This window comes from Chiloscyllium plagiosum, chromosome 12 (genome assembly GCF_004010195.1).
Source record: "Chiloscyllium plagiosum isolate BGI_BamShark_2017 chromosome 12, ASM401019v2, whole genome shotgun sequence".
In the NCBI taxonomy this organism is placed as follows: Eukaryota; Metazoa; Chordata; class Chondrichthyes; order Orectolobiformes; family Hemiscylliidae; genus Chiloscyllium; species Chiloscyllium plagiosum.
In genome coordinates, this window is record NC_057721.1 from 55,460,400 (window position 1) to 55,484,720 (window position 24,321).

Below are 24,321 nucleotides of genomic sequence, written 5' to 3' on the forward strand. Positions count from 1 at the left end.
CACTGCCTTCCTAACCTGCAATCTTCTTCCCGACCTCTCCGCCCCCACCCCAGTCTGACCTATCACCCTCACCTTGACCTCTTTCCACCTATCACATTTCCGACGTCCCTCCCCCAAGTCCCTCCTCCCTACCTTTTATCTTAGCCTGCTGGACAAACTTTCCTCATTCCTGAAGAAGGGCTTATGCCCGAAACGTCGATTCTCCTGTTCCCTGGATGCTGCCAGACCTGCTGCGCTTTTCCAGCAACACATTTTCAGCTCTGATCTCCAGCATCTGCAGACCTCACTTTCTCCCAGGACATTGGTTAGACCACTTGGAATATTGTGTGCAGTTCTGGTCTTTTTCCTATAGGAAAGATGTTGTGAAACTTGAAAGGGTTCAGAAAAGATCTACAAGGATGTTGCCAGGGTTGGAGGATTTGAGCTATAAGGAGAGGCTGAACAGGCCGGGGCTGTTTTTCTTGGAGCATCAGAGGCTGAGGGGTGACCTTCTAGAGGTTTACAAAATTATGAGATGCATAGATAGGATAAATAGTCTTTTCCCTGGGGTGGGGGTGTCCTGATAGAGGGCATAGGTTTAGGGTGCGAGGGGAAAGATATTAAACAGACCTAACGGGCAACTTTTTCACACAGAGGATGGTATGTATATGGAATGAGCTGCCAGTGGAAGTGGTGGAGGCTGGTACAATTGCAATATTTAAAAGACATTTGGATGGGTATATGAATAGGAAGGGTTTGGACGGATATGGGCCAGGTGCTGACAGGTGGGACTAGATTGGGTTGGGATATCTGGTCGGCATGGACGGGTTGGACTGAAGGGTCTGTTTCCATGCTGTACATCTCTATGACTCTATGTGACTTTGGAGCAGAATTAGGCCATTTGGTCCTTTGTGACAACCTCCCAATATTCAATAACATCATGGATGATCTGGTGTGGTTGTATCCCCACTTTGTTGCCTGGTCCCTTATAACCCTTGACTATCTTCTCCACAAACTGTTCCTTGAATAAGTTCAATGACCTGCAGTCTAGCACCCCTGGGGCACAGAATTCCACTTACTTACACCCCTTTGGGAGATAATGAAAGTAGGTACCGTAGATTAATATTGTTTCTCTTCAGTAAATATCCTGGATATATATTCACGGGTTTTTATGTTATAATGGATTAACTTTGTTTAAAACATTAGATTTTGGGTCTGTTTTCAGAAGCGCTGGCCATTCTCTTATAATACTTTCAATAAAACAAGAAATCGAGACTCGATTGCTTATAGTCAACGGAGGAAATGCCATTCAAAGCACAACTTCCAAGGAGATGATGTTCAATTGAAGTAAGAATATGATCAATTGTCCTTTTTTTTTAATAAATGTGTTTATCCTGGTATCTTTGTTTCCCTTTATTTTGTAGTCATAATCATTCTTTGTTTTATAAGGTTAAATTGATATTGAAACAATCCACTATATTTGTCACTGAGTCTGCTTAAATGCCAGCAGAAAATAATTTCACCATGAAATGGTTGGAAGGTATCACTTTTCTATCTTCCTTAAGCTGCCCGTTGTCAAAAATGTGTTTACTATCTGAACTGTAGTTAATCTCAATTTGATAATTGCCTATGCTAGAAGTTAATCGTAATATTTACTTTTCTATGCTTTGTTGCTAAATGCTACCTCTTGTCCACTGAGGTAATCTTCTAATTTATTGTTGTATAATATTTCCACAGCTCTTTTTATTATTTTATTTTTAGCCTTTGACATGTCATTAATTTATCTTTTCATTTGCCTTGATTGTCATTTCAGCACTAATGCCATTTCTGTCTTTCATTAGCTCTGTCGCCTCCCTGCGGTAATCAGAAGGCTTTGCTCTATTTTATGTTTGCTTTATTTGTTAAGATTGTCTCCAATAACTAACATTCAATTGGAGCCAGCTACGCTGATTTAATGAGAAAGCATCAGTAGTATTTTGAGGCAGTGCAATTCTCTTCAAGAGTAGATAATACCAGGTGCTTCAACAGCAGGTACCCAGCTTTTGATCTGGATGAGGTTAAAATAATCAATCTGACTGCAGGCAAGCAATCTGCTTTGAATATTGTTGACATTGATGGACTACCTTTAACATTTGGCAATGGTTTGTGGCCTGAATGTGCAAGTTACAAATTCAGTTTTTTTGTAAACACCTTTTTAAAAATGAGTTTTGAACTGATGTCTCTGAAACTCTATTCTAAACCTTCCTACAGCAGAAGGAGGACATTTGACAGCAAGAGGCTCATGTATTGCAAAACTGGAATAGATGTTCCATAATACATGATCCTGCTGTACTTCACCTAATAATATTGGACCTTTTATAAAATAGTAACTCCTCCTTTATTGCTATACGAAATCATAAATTTCTACAAATGCGTTTTTTCTCTTTTTTTCTTCTCCAATGGTATTTTCATTAATTCCTTTTTAAACACTTGTGTTTGTGTTGCACTTTGCCAGGGAAGCCAGAATTGTACTCAGAGATGTGCTGATGACAGATTCAGGAAGACAACATTTGCTGCACGTAAAAAAGCAAGACTATAGTAATGTCGAAAGTACTGACACTTCACATGCAAAAAAACATCACACATCAACAACCAGTGAACTAAAAGATAATTGTTACGTGGAAACCAAAACATCTCACCAAGATAGTCAGTCCAACATTTTATCCAGCAGGTGGGTTCTTGAGCTATGCTTCAACCAGCTGCTGCATGCACGAATGCATCAGTTTTGCTTCTCTCTTTGTGAAGTCTCCAAAGACATCACCTTGTGCGCTGATGAGTTTTCTGTGGACTATTCTTTGTTTAATAAAGTTTCTGTGTATATAATTGCCATCCTCTGCATTTGTCTTCAATGCACTTAGAATAGGTGCTTTGCCCCTTGGATATCACCCAGGATGATGTGCAGGCGATTAACTCCTGAAGTGATTTGTTCTTCACCAGTTTCGTAACTTCATTAAAACGGTGATACTGATTTTTTTTTTCCAGCCACATAGTCATCAACAGAATTTTTTGGAAACAACAAAAAATGCTGGAAATCACAGCGGGTCAGGCAGCATCCGTGGAGAGACAGCAAGCTAATGTTTTAGTCTAGATTACTCTTTATCCAGAGCTCCAGCAGAATGTTTTGCTTTTCTCCCAGTTGGAAGATTTCTGTTTGATTTTGGTTTGAAGTTGAGTGATTCTATTAGGTCTCAATTTGACAAATTCTCCTTGTTGACATGTTCGTTTTATTTGCTGGATTGTTTTTCCATGCTGTTTTTGCCTGTACCACACCACAAATTCTGCATGCCTTTGGAGATTTAGTTGAGGATAGGATTTCTTTTTACCTTAGACATCTCTATCAAAGTTCATTCAACTGATAATACAACCAATCTGTAAATAATGTTAGAATAATAATCTTGAACTCCATTTTCTTTCACATTTAAGATTTTTGGCCAGGTTTTTTCTGTTTGCATTAAAATATATTTGTATAATCAATTCTCATGGGAATTCCGGAGAGATCCTTTTGGATGTTATGGTTGCAAGCTGTCACCACTAGCTGATCTACCTATCTTGTAATCTATCTTGTGTCCTTTTACCCAGTGAGCAATGTCACTGGAGAACAAATGTTATCTTGGTCGTTTTCGGTTCTGCAAGAGGGAAAAGATTTTCCAGCACAAGGGCATAGCAAGCATTCATAGGTCTGATCCAAGGTTAGTTATGGGTGTCTTAGCTGTAATAAGGGCTTTGGATTCTTTAACACAACACAACAATACGACTTTTACCTTGAAATCACAAAAGATATGTGTACGACTATTTTAAAAACTAACGTTCAATGGTGCTTATATTATGGTGTATCTTCAAGGGTAGTTTTGTACGGCACTTTGGTAAAGTGTCCATTGCAAATTTGATCTTCAGCTGAAAGTACCCTGGCATTTGTTTTTAAAAAAAAAGTCAATGGTACTGCTCCAGTTAGAAATTCAGTATTGGAATTTGCTGGCAAGGCCTCAAGTCTTCTGCTTCTGAAAGGTATTGTTTATCTTGATAAATAGCACCCATCTTTGGGTGTACTCTTGGCTACTGCCTCTGATTTTAAGTTGGAATTAAATTCTGGCCATTGGAAGAGTTCACAAAAACAGAAGAAAAATGTGCGGGAGTAGGCAGTGTAACCTGTCAAGCTTGCTCCACCAATCAACTTAATCCCCCATAACAACCACCCTATTACTGTCACTCATCTCCTGAATCACCTTCCCAATCCTTTCTTGACTTAATCTTGACTTCTCTTGGGCTTCGACTTGCTTTCCCTGCCAGGTCCAAATATCCTTTGATTCCCTTAGAGACCAAACATCTGACCACCTAACCTTAAATATATTCCAAGCTGTAGCATCCACAACCGTCTGGGTAGACATTCTTAACACTTTGACTGAAATAACTTGTCCTCATTTTGGTCCCAAATGATCAATCTCTAAATGGAGATGAAGCTATGTATTTTAGATTTTATGACTGGGGAAGTGATCTCTCCACATCTACTCTGTCAAGCCCCTTCAGAATCTTTTATGCTTCAATGAGCTGAACTCTCATCCTTCTGAAGCTCAGAAGAATATAAGCCCGATATACTCAGCCTCTCATCATGGAACAGCCCATTTTTCCCAGGGATCAGTTTATTAAGCCTTCACTATACAGCCTCCAATGCAAGAATATACTTCTATAAATATGGAAACCATACCTGCATAATATTCCAAATACCAAAGCTTTGGATAATTGTATGACAACTTATTTATTCCTGTACATCAGTTCCCTTGTAATAAAGGCAAACATGCTGTTTGTCTTCCTAATTAATTATGTGCTGTTCCTGCATACTAATTTTATATGTTCCTTGCTCTTTGAACGTTCAGAAATTTCACATCTTGTAAAAATATTCTGTTTTACTGTTCTTAACACCAAACTAAATAATTTCACATTTTACTACATTACACTCCATCTACTATCTTGTTCTCCACTCATTTCACTTGTCTTTATCTCTTTAGGAGTTGTGACCTTTTCATCTAGGTTTGTATCATTAGTAAAATTAGTTTCTGCCTCCTCTTGTTATCTAAGTCATTAATGGAAGCCATAAATTGTTGGGCTCTCAGCACTGATCCATGTGCCAATCTGCTAGACTCAACCAACCAACTTAAATGTGCATAATTTCTACAGACTCTGCTTTCCATCCATTAACTGCTTTTTTATACATTCCACTGCATTACCTTCAACTCAAAGAGCCCTTAGCTTGCCTATTTCTTTGGGAATTCTTGAATTTCTTTTATAACTTTATGGAATATCAACAAACTATTTTGTGAAGGTACAATACAGTGGCTGCAAGAACAAATCAAATACTTGGAATACTGCCATGAGTAACTCCCCAAAGCTTGCCTATCATCTATACGTCAGGAGTATGATTGAATACTCCCCACATGCCCTCCGCTTCATCCAGGACAAAAACACCTGCATGATTAGTCCAACTTCCACTCCCTCTATTGTCAATACTCAGTAGCAGTAGTATGTACTATCTACAAGAAGCACTGCAGAAATTTGCCAAGAGTCCTTGTGGCTCACCTTCCAAGCCCATGACCACTTCCATTTAGAAAGCTAGTGGATATATGGAAACTGTACCTCCTTTAAGTTCCCCTCCAAGCCATTCACCATCCTGACTTTGGAAATATGTTGCAGAGAATTGTGCATTTTACTGCACCAATTATGGTGCTTTGTAAACTTGGTTTTAACATAGTACAGTAATAGTACATAAGAAACCAATATGGTTCCAGAGGGTAGTCAGTATCTGGAATTAGTTTCCCTAGAATTGTGGAGGCTGGATCACTGAAGGTATTTGAAGAGGATGTAGACAGGTTTTGGAAGTATCAGGGAGTTGATGGTTATGCTAAAGTGGTACAAAAGCAGATTTGAGTCCAAGGTGAGATCAGCCTGAATACTAAGGCAGGCATGGAGGGGCTGAATGATCAATTCCTGTTTCTATTTCTTTTGTTCTTGTGTCCAGTTTTGCAAGGACTTGATGCCGTACTGTACCTGCCAAATGCTATCTTAATAGCAAAGGCATTCGCTTTAACTATATTGTGGAATTTAGCTTTCTGTCCATGTTTCGAATAAAGCTGATACAAAGTCAGGAGCAGTTGTCCTGGCAGAATTTGAATGGATGAACAAGTGTAGCTGAATAGCACTGTAGATAACACCTTTTTTTTGCTTTGATAATTACGACAGATTGAGGGGGTGAGGGATTTGGCTGCACTCCACTTAACAACTTTCTGTCAGCCAAGCACAATAATTTTTAACATTTACTGTTATCTCACAGCTATCACAATTAAATTAGAACATAATTAGCTAGAACAAAATGAAGGAGCCAATTCTAAGGTTTTCTTGAGTGAAAGAAATTTTATTACATTCTAACCCTGAGGGGAAAAAACATAACTTTAAACTTGTATACAAACATAAATAATAAGTTTGAAAAGGGTATTGGTTCCAACCAGCAACATAAAAGCAGATCCAGTTTTAAATTTGAGACCTTGACTTGTGAAGGCACAACACAGTAGTTACAAGAGCAGGTCAGATGCTTAGGAATACTGCAGTGAGTAACTCCCCTCTTAACGACTCAAAGCCTATCATCAATAAGATACAAGTGTGAAAGTGAGACCTGTATCCACTGTTATTTGGCTGTTGTCCAGTTTGATCAACTATCATGAAATTTGTAGAATCCTGGCATTTTTAATTAATTGTTCTATTTTCAACCTACATTTTTCACTAGTTGCTCCTTTTGAGACATCAAGGGAGTGAGAGCAAGCCTTTATGGTTCTGTGTGTATTCATCTGTTTTCCTTTCTGTGCTCTGCCAAGCAGGCTCATTTAGCTGCAACACCCTGAGCAGGTAACCTCTCATCTCCTAATATGTGAACATATGCCAGTGCAAATTAAATGGAAAATGTGAAGTTTTGATATAGATTTTAATTCTGTTTTGATTGCCTTTGGGAGGAAATGGTCATTTCAGTACAGTTGGTTTGGTTCCATCCATATGATTCCTTGGACATGGTTATGGGGAGAGGACAGGAAGATGGAGTTGAGAAATACATCAGCCAGCACTGCCTGGGAAGGTAGTGGATGTTAGAAACTTTAGAACCTTTTAAAAAAAAAAATGTTTGGATGACTACTTCAAATAACATCAGGATATGGGACAAGTGCAGGAAGTTGGGATTAGTGCACTTTTAGTGATAGTTATGTTGAAGGGCCTTTTCTGCACTGTATGAATCTGAGTGTATACGAATCTATGATAGAATGGTGGAGCAGACTCGATGGACTGGCCTAATTCTGCCCGTAAATCTTTTAGTATTATGGTAATGGCTGGGAAACCTCAGCCTTGTTTAACAGTCTTTCATTTTGAGTCTTTCTCAAGTCGTTGTCGCCTTGTCAATAAATTTGCAACAACTTAAATCCAAATAATATTAACAATTCTGTTTTTTGGTATCCTTGTAGCTCAGGTTATTGGAAATGATATATGTACAATAATAAATAGACTTTTCTTTCTTGCGTCCTACTTTAGCTTCTCTATGCCCTGCTTTTAGTTCCCTCTGGGAATCCAAAGATGACAATGGCAAGGTAGCATTAAGGCCACTGATCAACTAGAATCATATTGAATGGAAAGCAGGTTCGAGAGACAATATGATTTGGTCCTCCTTCTCTCATTCTTAAGTGTGTAATATGTTGCTGAATGATCTAGTGAACGGACTTTGGTCAAAGGAAAACCATATCCAAGTCGGTGATTTGTTTTTCTGGTATGGAAATTAAACCCGTGCTGTTTGCATCACTTTGCATCACAAACTATGAAGGTCCCATCTTCTTAACATTTCCCTTTGTGGTGCCCTGCGGGTTAAACCACCATCAATACTCACTCCCGCTCCTTTAGGGAAGGAAACTGCCATCGTTACCTTGTCTGATTTGACTCTTGGCGATGAGCAGTAAGTGATACCCATATCCCATGAATGAATAAAAACAAACCTAGCAATTTCACTTCCAGGCCACAAGGTGGCACTTTTGTCAAATCGAAAACTAAGGGTTGTTTCTGTAAAGATGGGGCTCTGGTAGCTTTACTCTCCATCTAATGCGTAGTATTTAACATTGGTGCAAGATATTAAGATGAGAAGCCTTCCATTCTTAGGGCATTGCTCTTGAAACATTTTATTCTTCCAAAAATCTGTAGCTGCACTTGAGCTGGTTTGATATTCTCGCATAAAAGCACAAATAATCTGAGCCCTTTCTTGCCCTGCAGAACATATTATTGTTAAATCTTGAGTGCTGAGAATTCTTGTAATGGATGTTTCAAGTGTTACAGTATTCTTAGGTTATATCAGTGGCATTCTGTAACCAAATGAGTCGAAGTTGAAGGTTCAGGACCTCTTCCAAAATGTAGGTAGATTAACAGGTTTAAAGCTTCAACGTAATTGTGAGACATTGCTACAATGTCAAATGTCATGATCTTCAGGTAAAACTTGAAGCCTGTTCAAATAGGCTAAAGACTCATACTTCACTCCTTTTAAAACTGGTGGAGGGAGTTGAGTGTTGAAATACAATGCAAACTGTTAAACCAATTGTTCGTCGAACCAGATTTTGTTGTGTGTAAGTTGTCATAGATGTCTACATAGCAAAACAAGAATTGAAATGCTTCCTAGAAGGGTTTGGAGCATGACTTTGTCTTTATTTGAATCAAGGGAATAAAATGATTTTACTCTTTTTTTTTAATGCTTTCAGCACTTCATCACATAAAATTAAATCTGTGTGGAATATGATATTCAAAACCCTCCGTTGTTTCACCCTTTCCCATCTCTGTAACTGTCTCCATCATTACATCTCTCCAACATTGACTTTCTCTAACTATGGCCTCATACTTTCCCCACTTGCTTGGCTCCACCATTTTGGTGACCTTGCGTTTAGCCACTGAAACCACAAACTCTGGAATTCCTTCTCTTAATCTCTTTGTATCTCCTCTTTCTCCTTCACTTAACACCTACCGCTTTAATCATTCTTTAGTTATCTAACAGCTCCTCCTTGGCTTTTGGCTGATTTTGATTTCTGTGAAGCACCTTAGAACATTGATAATGCTAAAGGCGTTTTATAAATGCAAGTTACTATATGTTGCACCTGAAAGAAGTTTAAATAATACAGTTATGTGTTATCCTAATCTTTGCTTTCCATGTAACTGATTACTTCAAATATACTTTAATAAAGATTTGTTTCACTCTGTACCCCTTTATTCGACAGCTTTATGCTCACATCCCACAGAAGAAAATATAAAAATAACTTTTAGATTTTAAGAGCTTGTCGATACCATCTAGTGGTGTGAATTAGTTACTTCAAGGCAAAGAGAATTTTGGATGTTTTGCTGTCCTGTGTGTTATAGATTAGATTAGGTTAGATTAGATTACTTACAGTGTGGAAACAGGCCCTTCGGCCCAACAAATCCACACCGACCTGCCGAAGCGCAACCCACCCATACTCCTACATTTACCCCTCTAACCTAACACTACGGGCAATTTAGCATTGCCAATTCACCTGACCTGCACATCTTTGGACTGTGGGAGGAAACCGGAGCACCTGGAGGAAACCCGTTATAGTTACAGAACTAATTACATTTTTCATCTGAAGTGCTGTGTGCCAATGTCTCTGTCTCCCCTCAATCAGCGGAAACCTCTTCTTTCTTCGAACTGTCATGTTTAAATTTGATTATCTTAGTTTTTGGCTAAAGTTCCTAGTACAGATTACCCATTTCTATTAAATATTATGATTATTTTTATCAATTTTATTCTTTTTGAGAATTCCCTCTTGCCCTTGATTTGTTCAGTTTTACTGCCATCTTTTGTGTGACCTCCTGGTGCAATAACTCAGGCATGCTAGATATAAAATCGATACAATAACAGGACGTGGGAGATTACTCAAATCCATGCGTGCATCTGTAAGTTTGTTCCCTAGTTGCTGCACCAGGTGGTAGGATCTAAATGTTCAATGTCATCCGTTAAGGCTTGGACCAGTTACTGGAGTGTATATGTCCTCATGCCTCACCCTGGATTAGGGTGAGATGTTTAGTCAGTGATGGGATAACATATGAGAACTGGTTTATGTGTTGCATCAGGTTGTCTTTCATGCTTTCCACAGCTTGCTTCTGTATCCTTCAATAGTTCTATCTTTCCCATTCTTGCTGGTATCTGTGGTTGTAAGCACATTGTAAATGGGGCATGATTGATTGTTCCCATATCTCAACCCTGCCATATGGTATTACAGTATCTCCCATAACCCATGTATGTGACAGGTATTGGCTCTTTTGCCCACTATATAGTCTCTATTAAAGCCACATCTTGCCTCTCTGCTACATATATCAGATTGGTATATTCTACTTAAAACGTTTTAACACTACATCTGTACTAATACTTATATTTACCCCTGGCTCTAACCCATATAGTAGGATGCTGTTCTACCTCATGTAATACATTCTCTAGTGAACCCAATGTTGTCTGTTTTATGAAATGTCTTAATGGGTATTGTAGGAGAAAATAAGGACTGCAGATACTGGAGATCAGAGTCGAGAGTGTGGTGCTGGAAAAGCGCAGCAGGTTAGGCAGCATCCGAGGAGCAGGAGAATTGATATTTCAGGCATAAGCCCTTCATCCTGTACTTCGGAATACATGAAAATAAATAAATCAATAAAGGAAATCTTGGAAAAAAGAACAAAGATCCAGGACAGATAGTTGAGTACGGATCAAGACCTGACATGGGTAATTCATTCCTGAGGAAGGTCTTATGCCCATAATGCTGATTCTCCTGCTCCTCAGATACTGCCTGACCTGCTGTCCTTTTCCAGCATCATGCTTAATGGGTGTTGTCTCTGGTATAACTCAGCATTGCCAGACTAATACTGATCAACAGGTCATCTATAATACATTCACCTTCAGTTTTGTATACATGTTTAGCACCCGAGCTGGTAGCAGTACAGAGGTAACTCGCCCTTAATAAATATGTCTCAGATCATTCCCTCATCTGATTGAGGATCCACGATTTGAAAGATTCATTCTTCATTTGAAAGATTTTCCTGCATCTTGATTAAGTTATTAATAGATTAGGCATCATTCTCTAGTGCTGTGGTCAAATTCTGAATTACCTATGTCAGGTCTTGATCCGTACTGAACGATCTGTCCTGGATCGTTATCCTTTTTTTCCAAGCTTTCCTTCATTGATTTGTTTATTGTCGTGTACACCGAAGTAGTGAAAAGTTTTGTTTATGAGCAGTACAAGCAGATCACAGTAAACATTACGTACAGAACTAAAGACTTAGACGGAGGCATTGGACAGGGCATATAAGAGAGATCAGAATTATTTGAGGGTAGAGTGTCCATTCAGTACTATTATAATGACCAGAAAGAAGCTGCCCCTAAACCTACTGGTGCATGTGTTCAGGCTTTTGGAAGAGGTTGTAGATCACTACCGGGTGCGAAGGGTCTTTGGCAATGTTTCCGCGGCAGCAAGTTGTGTAACTGGAGTCCAGGGATGGAAGTTTGGCTTCCACAATGGCCTGGGCACGTCATCCTCTGTAGTTTCCTACAACCCTGGATATGCTAGGCTGTTATGCACCTGGACAGTATGCTGTCAATTGTGCATCTGTAGAAGTTGGTGAGGGTCCTTACGGACATGCCAAGTTTCCGGAGCAGCCTGAGGAAGAAGAGGCATTGTTGTAACACCTTGATGTCACAACTACGTGGGAAGACCAGGACAGATTGCCAGTTGTCATCACTCCAAGGAACATGACGCTCTTTACCCTCTCGACATATATTTTGTTGATGTAGATGGGGGCATGTTCTACTTCTTTCTTACTAAAGTCAGTGATCAGTTATTTAGTTCTACCGATGTTGAGAGAGAGGTTCTCATAGCACCACATCACCAAACCCTCCATCTCTCTTCTGTATTTTGATTTGTTGTTAGATATCCATCCTCTTGTGGTGGTGCCATCAGTGAACTTATGGATGGCGTTCATTCAGAATTTGGCAACAAAATCATGGGTGTACATAGAGTACAGTAGGGGGCTGAGGTCACATCCTTGGGGGACTCCAATGTTGAGTGTTATTGTGAAGGAGGTGCAGTTACCTATCTTCACTGATTGTGGCCTGTGGGTCAGAAAGCTGAGCATCCAGTTGCTGAGAGTGGAGCCGAGACCAAGGTCATGGAGTTTTGTGATCAGTCTGGAGGGGACAATGGTGTTGACTACAGCTCCGCCTTCAATCATCAGGAGTCTGATATAGGTGACCTTATTGTCCAGATGCTCCAGGGATGAGTATAGGGCTAGAGATATGGCATCCACAGTGGACCTGTTATGTCAGTAGGCAAATTGTCAAGGATTGAGGCCGTCTGGAAGACTGGAGTTATTGTGGGCTATCACCAGCTTCTCAAAGCAGTTCATGATTATGGAAGTCAGAGCCACTGAGCAGTCGTCATTCAAGCACATTGCATGTGCTTTCTTAGGTATGGGGGTGGTTTTGTTAAAGCAGATGAGGACTATAGATTGTAGGAAGGAGAGTTTGAAGATGTTGGTGAATGCCTCCGCCAGTTAGTCAGCACAGGATCTGAGTGCTTGACTGGGGACATTGTCTGGGCTCGTCGCCCAGAAAAACCGATCTGACGTATGCAGTGGTGACCGAGGGAACAGGTGTATCTGGGGCTGTCGTAGCAGGTGTCGTTGCGCCACTGGCATCCTGCTCAAACTAAGCATAGAAAATATTGAGCGCATCAGGGAGGGATGGGTCTTTGTCTGTTATCCTGCTCTGCTTCCATTTGTATCCATAATGTTGATTAGGACGGTCACAGGTGGCAGGCATCTGTTTGGTAGGTATGGGCCTCTAACCTGTCTGGTACTGCCTCTTGGCATCCCTGATGGCTTTGCAGAGACCATATCTGGATTTCTTGTATTGATCTGGGTAATCTGACTTGAATACTGCACATCTAGCCTTCAATAGGAAGTGGATTTCCAGTTTCATCAAAGGTTTACAGTTGGAGAACAGTCAGATTGACTTCTTTGGTACGCAGGAAGTGAAAGTGAGGACTGCAGATGCTGAAGATTGGAGTCGAGAGTGTGGGGATGGAAAAGCACAGCAGATCAGGCAGCATCCAAGGAGCAGGAAAATTGACGTTTTGAGCAAAAGTTTGCCTGAAACGTCGATTTCCCTGCTCCTTGGAAGCTGCCTGACGTGCTGTGCTTTTCCAACACCACAGTCTCGACTTTTTTGATACGCAGTCCTCCATGCATTTGTGAATAATGTCCTTGATGGTGGTGTACTTGTATAGTACTTGAATACGGTCCAGTGCACTGAATCTAAGCAGTCCAAGGGACTGTCTTCCACATCCTCGGGCAAGCATTGTCCTTTTGTGGAGGGTTCTCCCATTTTAGCTTCTACGTGGAAACTGGGAGGTGGCACGTGGCACTGTAATCTGATTTTCTGAAATGTGGGCAGGGGGTGGAGTAGTAGGCGCCTTTGGTTGTGCAGTAGTGGTCCAGAATGTTCGATCCTGTGATGAGGGAGGAATGTGTTGGTGGTACTTTGGCAGCACCCTTGAGGTTGGCTTATTTGAAGTCACCAGCCACAATGAATAGGGTCTCTGGGAATTTTGTCTCTAGAGTGTCAGTTGAGACCCTTTTAAGTTCTTTAATCTGAACCTTTTGGTCTACTGTAGCCAAATCAATTATATTTACTATTGAGGTCCTTGTGTTGAATGCTGAAGTGATATTGTTGACCCAAATAATTTTCAGTCAACCTTCCTCCTGGACTGGGAACCAATTTCTACCATTAAAGCAAGGTGCCAGTGTTGTCGCTTGTTTAACCAAAGCTGTATAAAGTGCTCCAGTTTGACCCAAATACCATCAGGTAAACCGATATTAGAAATGTTTAGAACAATAATACACCATGAGCTGGTACCCATTAGCATGCAAGATCTAATCGTTGTTAATTTGCATAGGTCAACTTTGTAGTAATCTAAAATTCACATGAGTTAAATTCAGGAATTTAACAAATGAGTCAATCTCTCCAAAGAGTCTGTTATTTATCAGTTTGTCAAATGTCTGGTTGCTTTTACTCTTTCTATTATGCTCATTGTTCTGTTGAATGGTGTATTCTTATTATTTGTGGTTTAGTTTAGTCAAATCTGTACTGTGGGTGTTTGTTGAATGGTACTCCTTGTTCCTGCTGCTGAGAACAGCAATGCTAAAAGAATTGCATGCCAGACAACATTCTCTAAATTTAACGATCGTCACCAGTTGATGAGGATTAGTTCTGCAAAACAAAATGAATAAATATTTAGTAAACTGCTTCAGTTGTGACAAGTGTTTCCAAAGCCCCTTTTCCTTTTACCTTCGAGCAAGCACATGCATCACTGTTCATAATTACCTTCTATGGTCCCACTTACCTAGGTGCAAACTTTAACACTCACACTGGGTGCCCTTGGCCTATTCTGCTTTCACTTCGACCTTTCTGTCACACAAACAGCTGACCTTATAATCTGTTGTACCTCGTGCAGCTGCTTGTACTGCTTTCTCAAATCATTTAACCTTTGCAGGTGTGTTCTGCTTCATTGTTACCAGTTGCAACATTCCCTGGCAATCACCTCGCCTTTCTATTATCACTCCCACTGAAGTTAACCCAATTCCTTTTCTGGGTCTTGCCCTCAGTCACATTAGGATACTGACAGGCCCACCCATCTCTTGTATAGCATTTAGCTAATGCTTTCTTTAGTGTTCTATTCACGTGTTCTCTGATGTCTGAGCTGTCTGGGTAGTAGAGGATGTGAATTTTGTTTCTCAGTAATTTACAAGCATCATAAAATGCAGACAGCGTAAGCAAACTTAAGTAGGTGATTTGGTGTCCCTCGACCTGCTGCAGGGCTGCTGTGAAGTTCTTGTAGAATTCTGTAAGGCAGTAGATAGTAGTGGTGATCATTTCCCCCTTCTGTTCTTTATGATCCATCCACCAACCTCTCTGTTTCCTGGGGATTCCCTTTGGGATTCCCTTTGGGATTCCCTTTTTTCAGCATCCTCTTAATCACTTTTGGTTGTTATTCTGCTATAAACCTGGTGATGGAGCCCTCCAACACCTCTCAAAGTTTAGTCTTTCCCAGTTCCATTAACCTCATCCTACCTGACTGACATGAATAACTTATTTTACATGCCTGCACTTTCCTATCTTTCTGATTAGTGCGGCTTTGGTCTCACTGTCTCGTGAGTTGTGCCTGAGGGGTCTGCCCTGTCTGCACAGCTCTTTGATTCTGACTCTAGTTACCTGATCCTCTCCTCTCCTGTCCTGCCAGCCCAGTTCTATGTTCGCATCCAGCGCCTCTTATCCTGAGTTCTCCTTCAGATTCTTTATATTGCATCCACAGCTGTCCAGCCAACTCTATGCTGTAACTTTTGGTATAAAATGAAAACCAAGATAGCAGTGCTACCTTGAGTATGATACAAGATCCTGACGACTATGCCAAACTGTTTTAATGATAGAGGATTCCAGTGGAAGAGATAAAGGTAGTTTACTTCATGCACACGTGTAGAGAAGCTTTAACACTGGTCAGAGCTTGCTTTGCCAAATTACAGAATTCGTTCAAGCTTTATACAGATTACAGCATACATATTACAAGTACAGTTACAGTTTCCACACATCAACATCTGTGTTACTTTTTCCCCACAATATTGTGGGCATTGTCTTTTCCAACCCAAGGAAATTTAACATTCCTTCGTGATTAAATTAAGTCTTAACTCAGACAGTAGATAAAACTGAAATAAGTAAAATGTGAAGTTGTTGTAATTCTCAGGGAAATTTGACATTCCTTAGTGATTATATTAGCTTCTTGAGGCCATTGATGATTGGGATGTTTAGAACTTTATTCTGATGTTCTTTTGCTGTTTTCTGACAAAAAAATAAAGTTACACTACATTGAACAAGGTATCATTTTTCAAATGATTTGACTTTTATTGTTGGTTCCCATGTACTTTGTTAGCTTGCTTGTTACTAACTAAAATGGCTAAAGCTTTTTGTTAATTTAATCATTACTTGCAGTTTAAGAATTTGAATCTCACCCCAACACAATCAAACTAGAAACTTAAACCTCTTGCAGTATGTTTTTTGCTCCTGTTCATCTCTGAACTGTCAACAAATTTCCCTTCCATTCTGACACACACTACTATGTACACACAGTTATGTGGCTCTCAATAGTTAGTCATAGAGATGTACAGCATGGAAACAGACCCTTCGGTCCAACCTGTCCATGCCGACCAGATATCCCAACCCAATCTAGTCCCACCTGCCAGCACCTGGCCCATATCCCTCCAAACCCTTCCTATTCATATACCCATCCAAATGCCTTTTAAATGTTGCAATTGTACTAGCCTCCACCACTTCCTCTGGCAGCTCATTCCATACAAGTACCACCCTCTGCGTGAAAAAGTTGCCCCTTAGGTCTGTTTAATATCTTTCCCCTCGCACCCTAAACCTATGCCCTCTAGTTCTGGACTCCCATACCCCAGTGAAAAGACCTTGTCTGTTTACCGTATCCATGCCCCTCATAATTTTGTAAACCTCTATAAGGTCACCCCTCAGCCTCCGACGCTTCGGTGCAAGTTCTTTTTTTATCTGTTAAACTCAAACTATGTTGATTCTGTTTCCATGTTTGTTCCCAACAATCGTCTTTTCACCTCCATAGTTGGCACTCCTCTTGCCTTTGGTGACTTTGATCTTCTTAAAATATTATAATGCTATATGATTAATAATACTCCTTCCCAAATGGCAGCCAAGCTCCTGCAGAAGCTACGTTAATTCCCATCTTGCTGTGATAATTTTCTTTTAATTCCCACAATTTATTATCCAAATATTGAGCAGTCCAGTCTATTTGGCTATTTTTTCCCCATTGTTTGATTTAATGCTACTACTTTCCCTTGAATTTTTTTCTGTTTCAGCTAAAGCTGTTTCCTCTTCATTATTTTCTTCCCCTACTTTGAATCAAGTACTTTGACTTTTCCTGTGCAATTTCTTCTGTGGAATCTTGTTTTTTTTTTAAAAGATTTCATGTATGGGCCAGGCCAGCATTCTTTGCTCATCCTTAATTAACAGAGGGCAATTAAAGTTGAAACTTTATTGCTGGAACAGCACAGCAGGTCAGGCAGCATCCAGGGAACAGGAGATTCGACGTTTCGGGCACAGGCCCTTCTTCAGGAATGAGCAGAGGGAAGAAATGTATTTCTAAAGCTGTCTTAAATCATTTCAATAAGTTGTTGGAAATGGAATCTCCATTCAAAATGCTCACTTTGTACCCAAAATAATTTTCAAGCACAATTGAATGGCTCTGTATTATATGCAACTGTTATTTCACAAAAGTAGAAAGCGTACTGCCACTTTACTTTCCTTTATCTTGCATTAATATTAATTCTATTTAAAAAAATACAAAATAATTGATTAGCAGATCTATAGCCAATTGGATGATTGCCATTGTAGTGATACTTAAAAATGAAGTAACAATGTATTTATTGACCCAAATGATGATGTTAGTTAATGGCTTTTGCCGCTGATTTTCTAAGAAAAAAACTGCCAACAAAAGTAAATGATCTCTGTGGAGGTTCTTTATCATTTCCCAATGACATCTGTAGCCACTCAATGAGATCTATTGATGTGCAGTAACAGAAATGATAGCAAGTGAGCACCTTATCACATCAAAGAATTCATATGCAGTGAGCCAAAAAAAATTACTTTATTCTTTGATTAGGGAGAAGAAATCATTTAATTAAGATAGAAGATAAAACCAAAATAAATAAAATGTGAAGTTGTTACAATTCACTGGGAATTTAATTATCCTTCAATATTAAATTAGCTTCTTCAGGCCATTGTTGGTGGAATGTTTAGCACTTCATTCTGATGTTGTTTTACTGTTTTCTAATAAAAAGTGAAGTTAAACTACATTAAAGAAGGTATCATTTTTCAAAGGATTTTACAGCGAGACTAAGAGTTTAAGTTCTTATTAACTCAGCTAATATTCAATTCATTGTGGTCTGGTGAATGTTTACGCGAAACATCCTTTCATGTAGAAGAAGCATTGAATCACTGATTGTAACTCCTGGATTATTGCATTAATGTGTGCTTGCATGCCCACTAGAGGTTTCTGTCTTTTTTGCAGGAGCAATGATGATGAAAGCTGTTTTTGTAAAATTATCTCTTCCAGTATTTAACAATGGTGATGACCAGCCTTTCCTCTAAGGTGCAAGGCAACTTGCTTGTTTCTACACTCGCCACACATTAGCTGTCCTTTTAAATTACTTGTAGTCGTGTAAAAAGTTGAAACGGCCATGATTCCTAAACAGATCAGCCACAGACCATGTTGATTAGGAGTTGATATATTTTGCATGAGTAATTGTATCAACTTCTCTGTTTCAGGGGAGTGCAGTCTGAGAAGAGATTAGAATGTAGTATCTCAGAACAGAGTGAAAACGTAACCAGACCGAAGGAAAGTAGTACATCGCCCGGAAGAATATCTGGGAAAGATGATAAAGGTATGTAGGGTTTATTAGCCAATATTTTGATGCACAAATTCCAATTGTTTGTATTGTACTTTTTTCTTTTGAAAGAGAGGACTATGTTACCAGAAGTGTTATTAATGCCAAAATACCATCCTAAAAATTAGTACCAATTTAAAGACTAATAATTTGGGAAGGCTCTATACATAGCTAATTCTTTATCAGTTGTTTATCTAATGAATGTAGAACTTGCAGCTTTGAATTTATCCCTGCAAATGGTACAGAAATTGACTGTGGTTGGTAATGAGGAAGAAACCTGTAGACTGTAGGAAGATATTGATGGACTGGTCAGGTGGGCAGAAAAACAAAATGGATTTCAGTCTGGGGCAACTTAAGGCATTTATGGAGAGAAAACAAGGCAAGACAACTGTAAATGAGCAGGGAGACCAGGGGTGGGAGGTGAAGGTGAGCTGCTCCTTCAACCTATCTTCCTTAGAAAGAAAGTCCGCATTAAAGTGATGGATCTAAAAGAAGTCATTGCTATAGCCATAACCTGCGGTTGGTTTTGGCATTTGGTGAGCCTCTATTAAAAGGATTAGCTCAGAAGTGCCTGAGAACATGGCGTGTGAGATATCCGGCCCACTTTGTGCCTCATGCCAAAATATATGTACAAGGGCATGTGATATTCACTCCACGGTCCCTTTAGCTACTAGTTAAGTGTAAAAGGAAGTTTTGAAGGTACAGCATTGTTGGACTATTTTCCCAAGCCTTTGTCTGTTATATAGAAACCTCATTGGATCTGTATTTTTAGGTTCAGAAGTCATTTTGCGAATTTGATTCTGAAAGTTACGCAGTGGATGAGATCAGAACATCAGTTGCAAAATTGTGGTGCCTCTGTTTTGATACAGCCTTTGTTAGCTTAAGGTTATTCTCCTGCACCAGTGCAATTTGGTGTTTTGAAAGTGAGCTGCTTATGTGACCTCTCTTCGATGCAACTCTAATGTTGCATTTTTTTGACATGATTTCCCTGTGGATGGTCTCCTGGTGCTTAGTTAGGTTAGCACGTTATAGTTAGGTAGAAGTAAAGTATTGAGGATGCAGGAGATATGAAATAAAAACTCACTGTTGGAGAACAGGTCTTGCAAAATCTGTGGAGGGAGCAGGAGTTCATAGAATCATAGAATCCCTACAGTGTGAAAACAGGCCATTCAGCCCAACAAGTCCACACCAACCTTCTGAAGAACAACTCACCCGGACCCACTCCCCCACCCCATCACTCTACATTTATAATGCACCTAAGCTACACATCCCTGAACACTATAGGGAATTTAGCATGGCCAACTCATCTAAACTGCACATCATTGGAGGAATCTCCCGCAGGCATGGGGAGAAAATGTGCAAACTCCACACAGACAGTCACCCGAGTCTGGAATTGAACCCGTGTCCCTGGTGCTATGAGGCAGAAGAGCTGACCACTCAGTCACTCTTCCACCCATAGAGTTAGCTGTTCAAGTTTGGAATGTCTTCACAACTGAAAGGGGATGGAAAATGTTGGCTTTTTGTATGTTGTTGACAGAGCAAAAAGAAAAGCGAGTGGAACAGAAGGAGGTGGTCAGAGCAAAAGACAAAGGGAGTACTTATGGTGGTGATGGTGAGATTGAGATTTAATAAAAGTAAATTATAAGTGGCGAAAGCAGAAATTGGGTTTGCTGTATGGAGAACGGAGTCAACAAGACACTGGTAGGGTGGGGCAGTTAATGAGGATGACGAATGTCGTGGACTTTCCAACTGCTTTCTAATTCAATAAACCATCTCTGTCCATGCTAAAATGTCTGTCTTGGGAATGCTGCAGTGTCCCAGCAGAGCTCAATACAAGCTAGAGGAACTGCGCTTCATTTCCCACTTAGGCACTTTACACTCTTCAAGATTTAACATTGAGTTCACCACTGTAGACACTTGAGCTCTGTCCTCTTTTTATTTTGATTAAAAGCACTTCCTTTGTCTTTTGCACTGGGTACTGTCACCATCTGTTCATCCACATCATCTCCTCCTTTGTCAACAACAGAAAAGCCACCATTTTCCAGTCCCTTTCAATTCTCAAACAGTAACTGCCAGACCTGCTGAGTTTCTCCATCACATTTGTTTTATAGCTAGGTGTTTGCAATCATCAGGGAGAAGGATGTGTGTATTATTTCCAAAAAATTAAAATTCAAACCTTGACCCACTGATGAATGAATAGTTTATAAATTCATGTTGCCATTCAAAAGTCTTTTAGATTGTGTGCCACTTAAGTTACAGTAAGATAGTTTCTGCTAATTTCAGATGAAGTTAATTGAAGTGCCCACAGTGGAAAGGAAGTTCAATTTCTGGTTACTATTCAAGTGGAGGGATGCCTAGCTCCTCATCAGCTCATTGAGAGGTATCAGGTTAACAACAGAAGTGACTTGCCTGTTCAGGCCATGCCTTAGAGCCTGGTCCTGCGGTAACCATGCCTGTCTGCATGCCTTCTGTGAAGATATTCCAATAGCCAGATAGTCATTTCTGCAATGTAGACTGAAGTTGAATGTTGCACCTCAATGCAGCTGACTTCAAGGGAATTGCTGGGAAATTGAAAACCATTCTCACCCAGGCATCTTGGCAGCCCTATCTACCTAAATTTCTTCGGTCTGTCAGCATGACTTTGGGGCCTTTTGAATTATTGAAACTGCTGACGTAGGCTATAAATGGTGTATTATAAAAAGGTTACGTCCTGGACTACATCATTACTGCCATGCTGAATGGGATTTTTCCCTGATTTCCCCTAATGCATTTGGTGCAGTCCAGACTCTGATGTCTGACAAGAAAAATCGTTGACTGGTAAGAAGGTAAATCTGAAGACGACCAAGGGTAATCCGAATTTCTGTGCTATGACCTCTGCCATCTCAAAATAGAACCATGCCTACCATGTAACAAGCTGTTCTGCTCATGGAAAGCTGTTTTGCAATCTTTCAAACGCTTTGACCTACGCTTTGTAGATTTTATATTTCATTTTTCAACAAAAATCTAGCAAGTAACTGGTTTTGATCAGCTATCTTTGGTGACATCTTGTTAGTTCTGGAAGCTTTTGAACTCATGATGTCTAGTATGTCTGTGGAATGGATGCAATTGATTTATATAAATATTTGAAAAGCATGACTGAATTCTGTTTTTTTTTGAAGTTAAGTAGAAATGCTATAGGTAGAAAACTGTGAAGTATTGACTTTTGTTTTCAGGTATTTATGCAATAGAACAGACAGAAAAAAGAGGCCAGTTGTGTGAACAGAATAAAATAAATAAAGGCACATCAACAGAATCACCTCTTTCAAGCCCTAAGAAGAAAAGATTATGTGCTAACCTTCAGGATCATTCTAACCAAAAAGACGTTAATAGTGCTGCACCATTGCAGGTTAGTCAAAATGTTTTTGACAGTTATTTTATGTCTGTCATCTTTTTAAAAACATGTACAATTGTGTAGGTTTGATTAAAACAATGTCATAGAGTTATACAGCTCAAAAACAGACCTTTCAGTCCAACTTGTCTGTGCTGACTAGACGTCCTAATCTGACCTAGTCCCATTTGCCAGCATTTGACCCATATCCCTGTAAACCTTCCTATTCACATACACATCCAGATGGTTTTTAAGTGTTGTAGTTGTACCAGCCTCCACCACTATCTCTGGTAGCTTGTTCCATATAGTCACCACCCTCTGTTTGAAAAAGTTACCCCTCACGTCCTTTTGGATTTGCTCACTCTAGAAAAAAGACTTTAGTTATTCACCCTATCCATGCCCCTCATGATTTTATAAACTTCTGTAATGTCACTCCTCATCATCCGATGCTGTAGGGGGAAAAAATCTCCGGCCTGTTCTGCCTCCCCCTATAATTCAAACCCTTCAATCATGGCAACATCCTTGTGAATCTTTTCTCTTAGTCAGGTGACCCATTAAAGTAAAATACTGTAGATAATGAAAATGTGAAATCAACCCAGAATCTGATAGCATCTGGGAAGAGGGAAACTGAATTAATACTTCAAATTAGGGGACTTTATCAAACCTAAGAAGGGAAATGGAAAGCCATGAAGGGGAACAAGCTAAGAAACAAACTTAAGTCCCATCAAAGAGAAGATCTGTACTACTTCAAGATCAACATTCCTGGAAATGAAGCAGCAGTGAGTTAAACAATGAGGCAAAAACAAAATATTGTGGTTGCTGGACACCTGAAGACCTTAACCTGAAAAGTTAACTCTTCCTTTCTCCGCATGTTATGTCAGATCTGCTCAGTATTTCTAGTGTTTTGTAGCTTTATTTTAATTGACAAATATATATTAGGAAACTTAATAAAGGTTAACTAATTTTATTCAGCAAAAACAACTGTCATCTATATTACCTTTTCAAATAGCAAAGAATTCAAAGCAATTTAGGGAAGTGATGGCCTAGTGATATTCTCACTAGACTGTTTATCTAGAGACCCAGCTAATGTTCTGGGGACCTGGGTTCGAATCCTGCCATGATGGATGGTGGGATTTGAATCCAATAAAATCTGGAATAAAGAGTCTAATGATGACCAAGAAATTATTGTCGATTGTCAAGGAAATACCTATCTGGTTCACTAATGTCCTTTATGGAAGGAAACTGCCATCCTGACCTGGTCTGGCCTACACATGACTCCAGATCCACAGCTATATGGTTGATTCTGAACTGTCCTCTGGGCAATTAGGGATGAGTAATAAATGCTGATGTCATCTGTGAATTAATTTTTTAAAAGGTTTGACCCAAGCATGAGTGTTAGAGCAGATGGCAAAAAGTGTTGTTGGTAGGATAAGGCAAGTTCCAAACTGTAGAAGTAAGATGGCTGAAGGCTTAATCACCACATTGATAAAGTTAAACTTTGGGGCCAAGACTGGTGTGGGATATGTAACAGAAATAATGGGTTATGGATGCATTTGAATTTGAATTTGGGGATGACCTTGGAGAAATTTTACAAACATACTTCTAAATTCTTTTGCACTAATCATAACTCTTTTTCCACACCTAGAACTCTCTCTTTCCCTACTGTGCATATATTTAAAATTGAAGTAAATATTTATATCACCAGAATGGCCCCTGTGCATGCTCAGACACAGCCTGTGACATCAGCTAGCCACATCAGGTTGCAGGAGATGTTTTTGTGCTCATGTTTCCATGTTTGATGTCACCAGGCTGATGTGAGAAGCCTTCTGAGGCTGGAGCAGAGGTGGAGGATTGGGCTGGTGAATCCAAGCTTGTGGTGTCTGTGGAGTAAGTGACCTTGGCTGTTGGTCAGTCACTGCACTAGTCCTACACAAATACATCCAATTGCTGCACTGCTCAGGAAGGGGTCCTTCCTGGAGCTTGGATGATATGTTTGAGGCCAAGGCTGCTGCTACACCCATTGTTTTTCTCTCTCTCTCTTTTTCTCTCTCTCTCTCTCGCTTCACCTGATGGTATTTGCAATTGACAAAAAAGGAAAATTTCTGATTTGAAAGTTTAAACTATATGCTGGCTATGAAGGTAGTTAATAGTGCTTTTAGTCATTCTTTTCAATAATAACCTTAATGTGAAATCCTATTGTAATTATTAATGAGCGGTTTAAAGACAGGAGCACTTTATAGTTTTGGATTTTTTAAATTCTTTCATGAGATATGGACGTTATTGGCTAGACCAAGGTTGCACATCCTTAATTTCCCAGAGGGCAGTTGAGTCAATACTTTGTTTGTAGGTCTGGAGTC

General features: G+C 39.7%; 1 protein-coding gene across 4 annotated transcripts in view; it reads left to right on the top strand.

Annotated features, from left to right (window-relative positions):
- Positions 1–24,321, top strand: part of LOC122555283 (sentrin-specific protease 7-like) — a 115,917-nt gene that overhangs the window by 20,637 nt on the left and 70,959 nt on the right. For 3 of the 4 annotated variants that reach the window (XM_043701123.1, XM_043701120.1, XM_043701122.1), the window contains exons 4-7: positions 1,205–1,326; positions 2,474–2,689; positions 18,479–18,594; positions 21,810–21,982. In XM_043701123.1, the coding sequence (XP_043557058.1) occupies positions 1,205–1,326; positions 2,474–2,689; positions 18,479–18,594; positions 21,810–21,982 (627 nt within the window). The remainder of the gene's footprint in view (positions 1–1,204; positions 1,327–2,473; positions 2,690–18,478; positions 18,595–21,809; positions 21,983–24,321) is intronic. The other variant, XM_043701124.1, reaches the window with a different exon arrangement.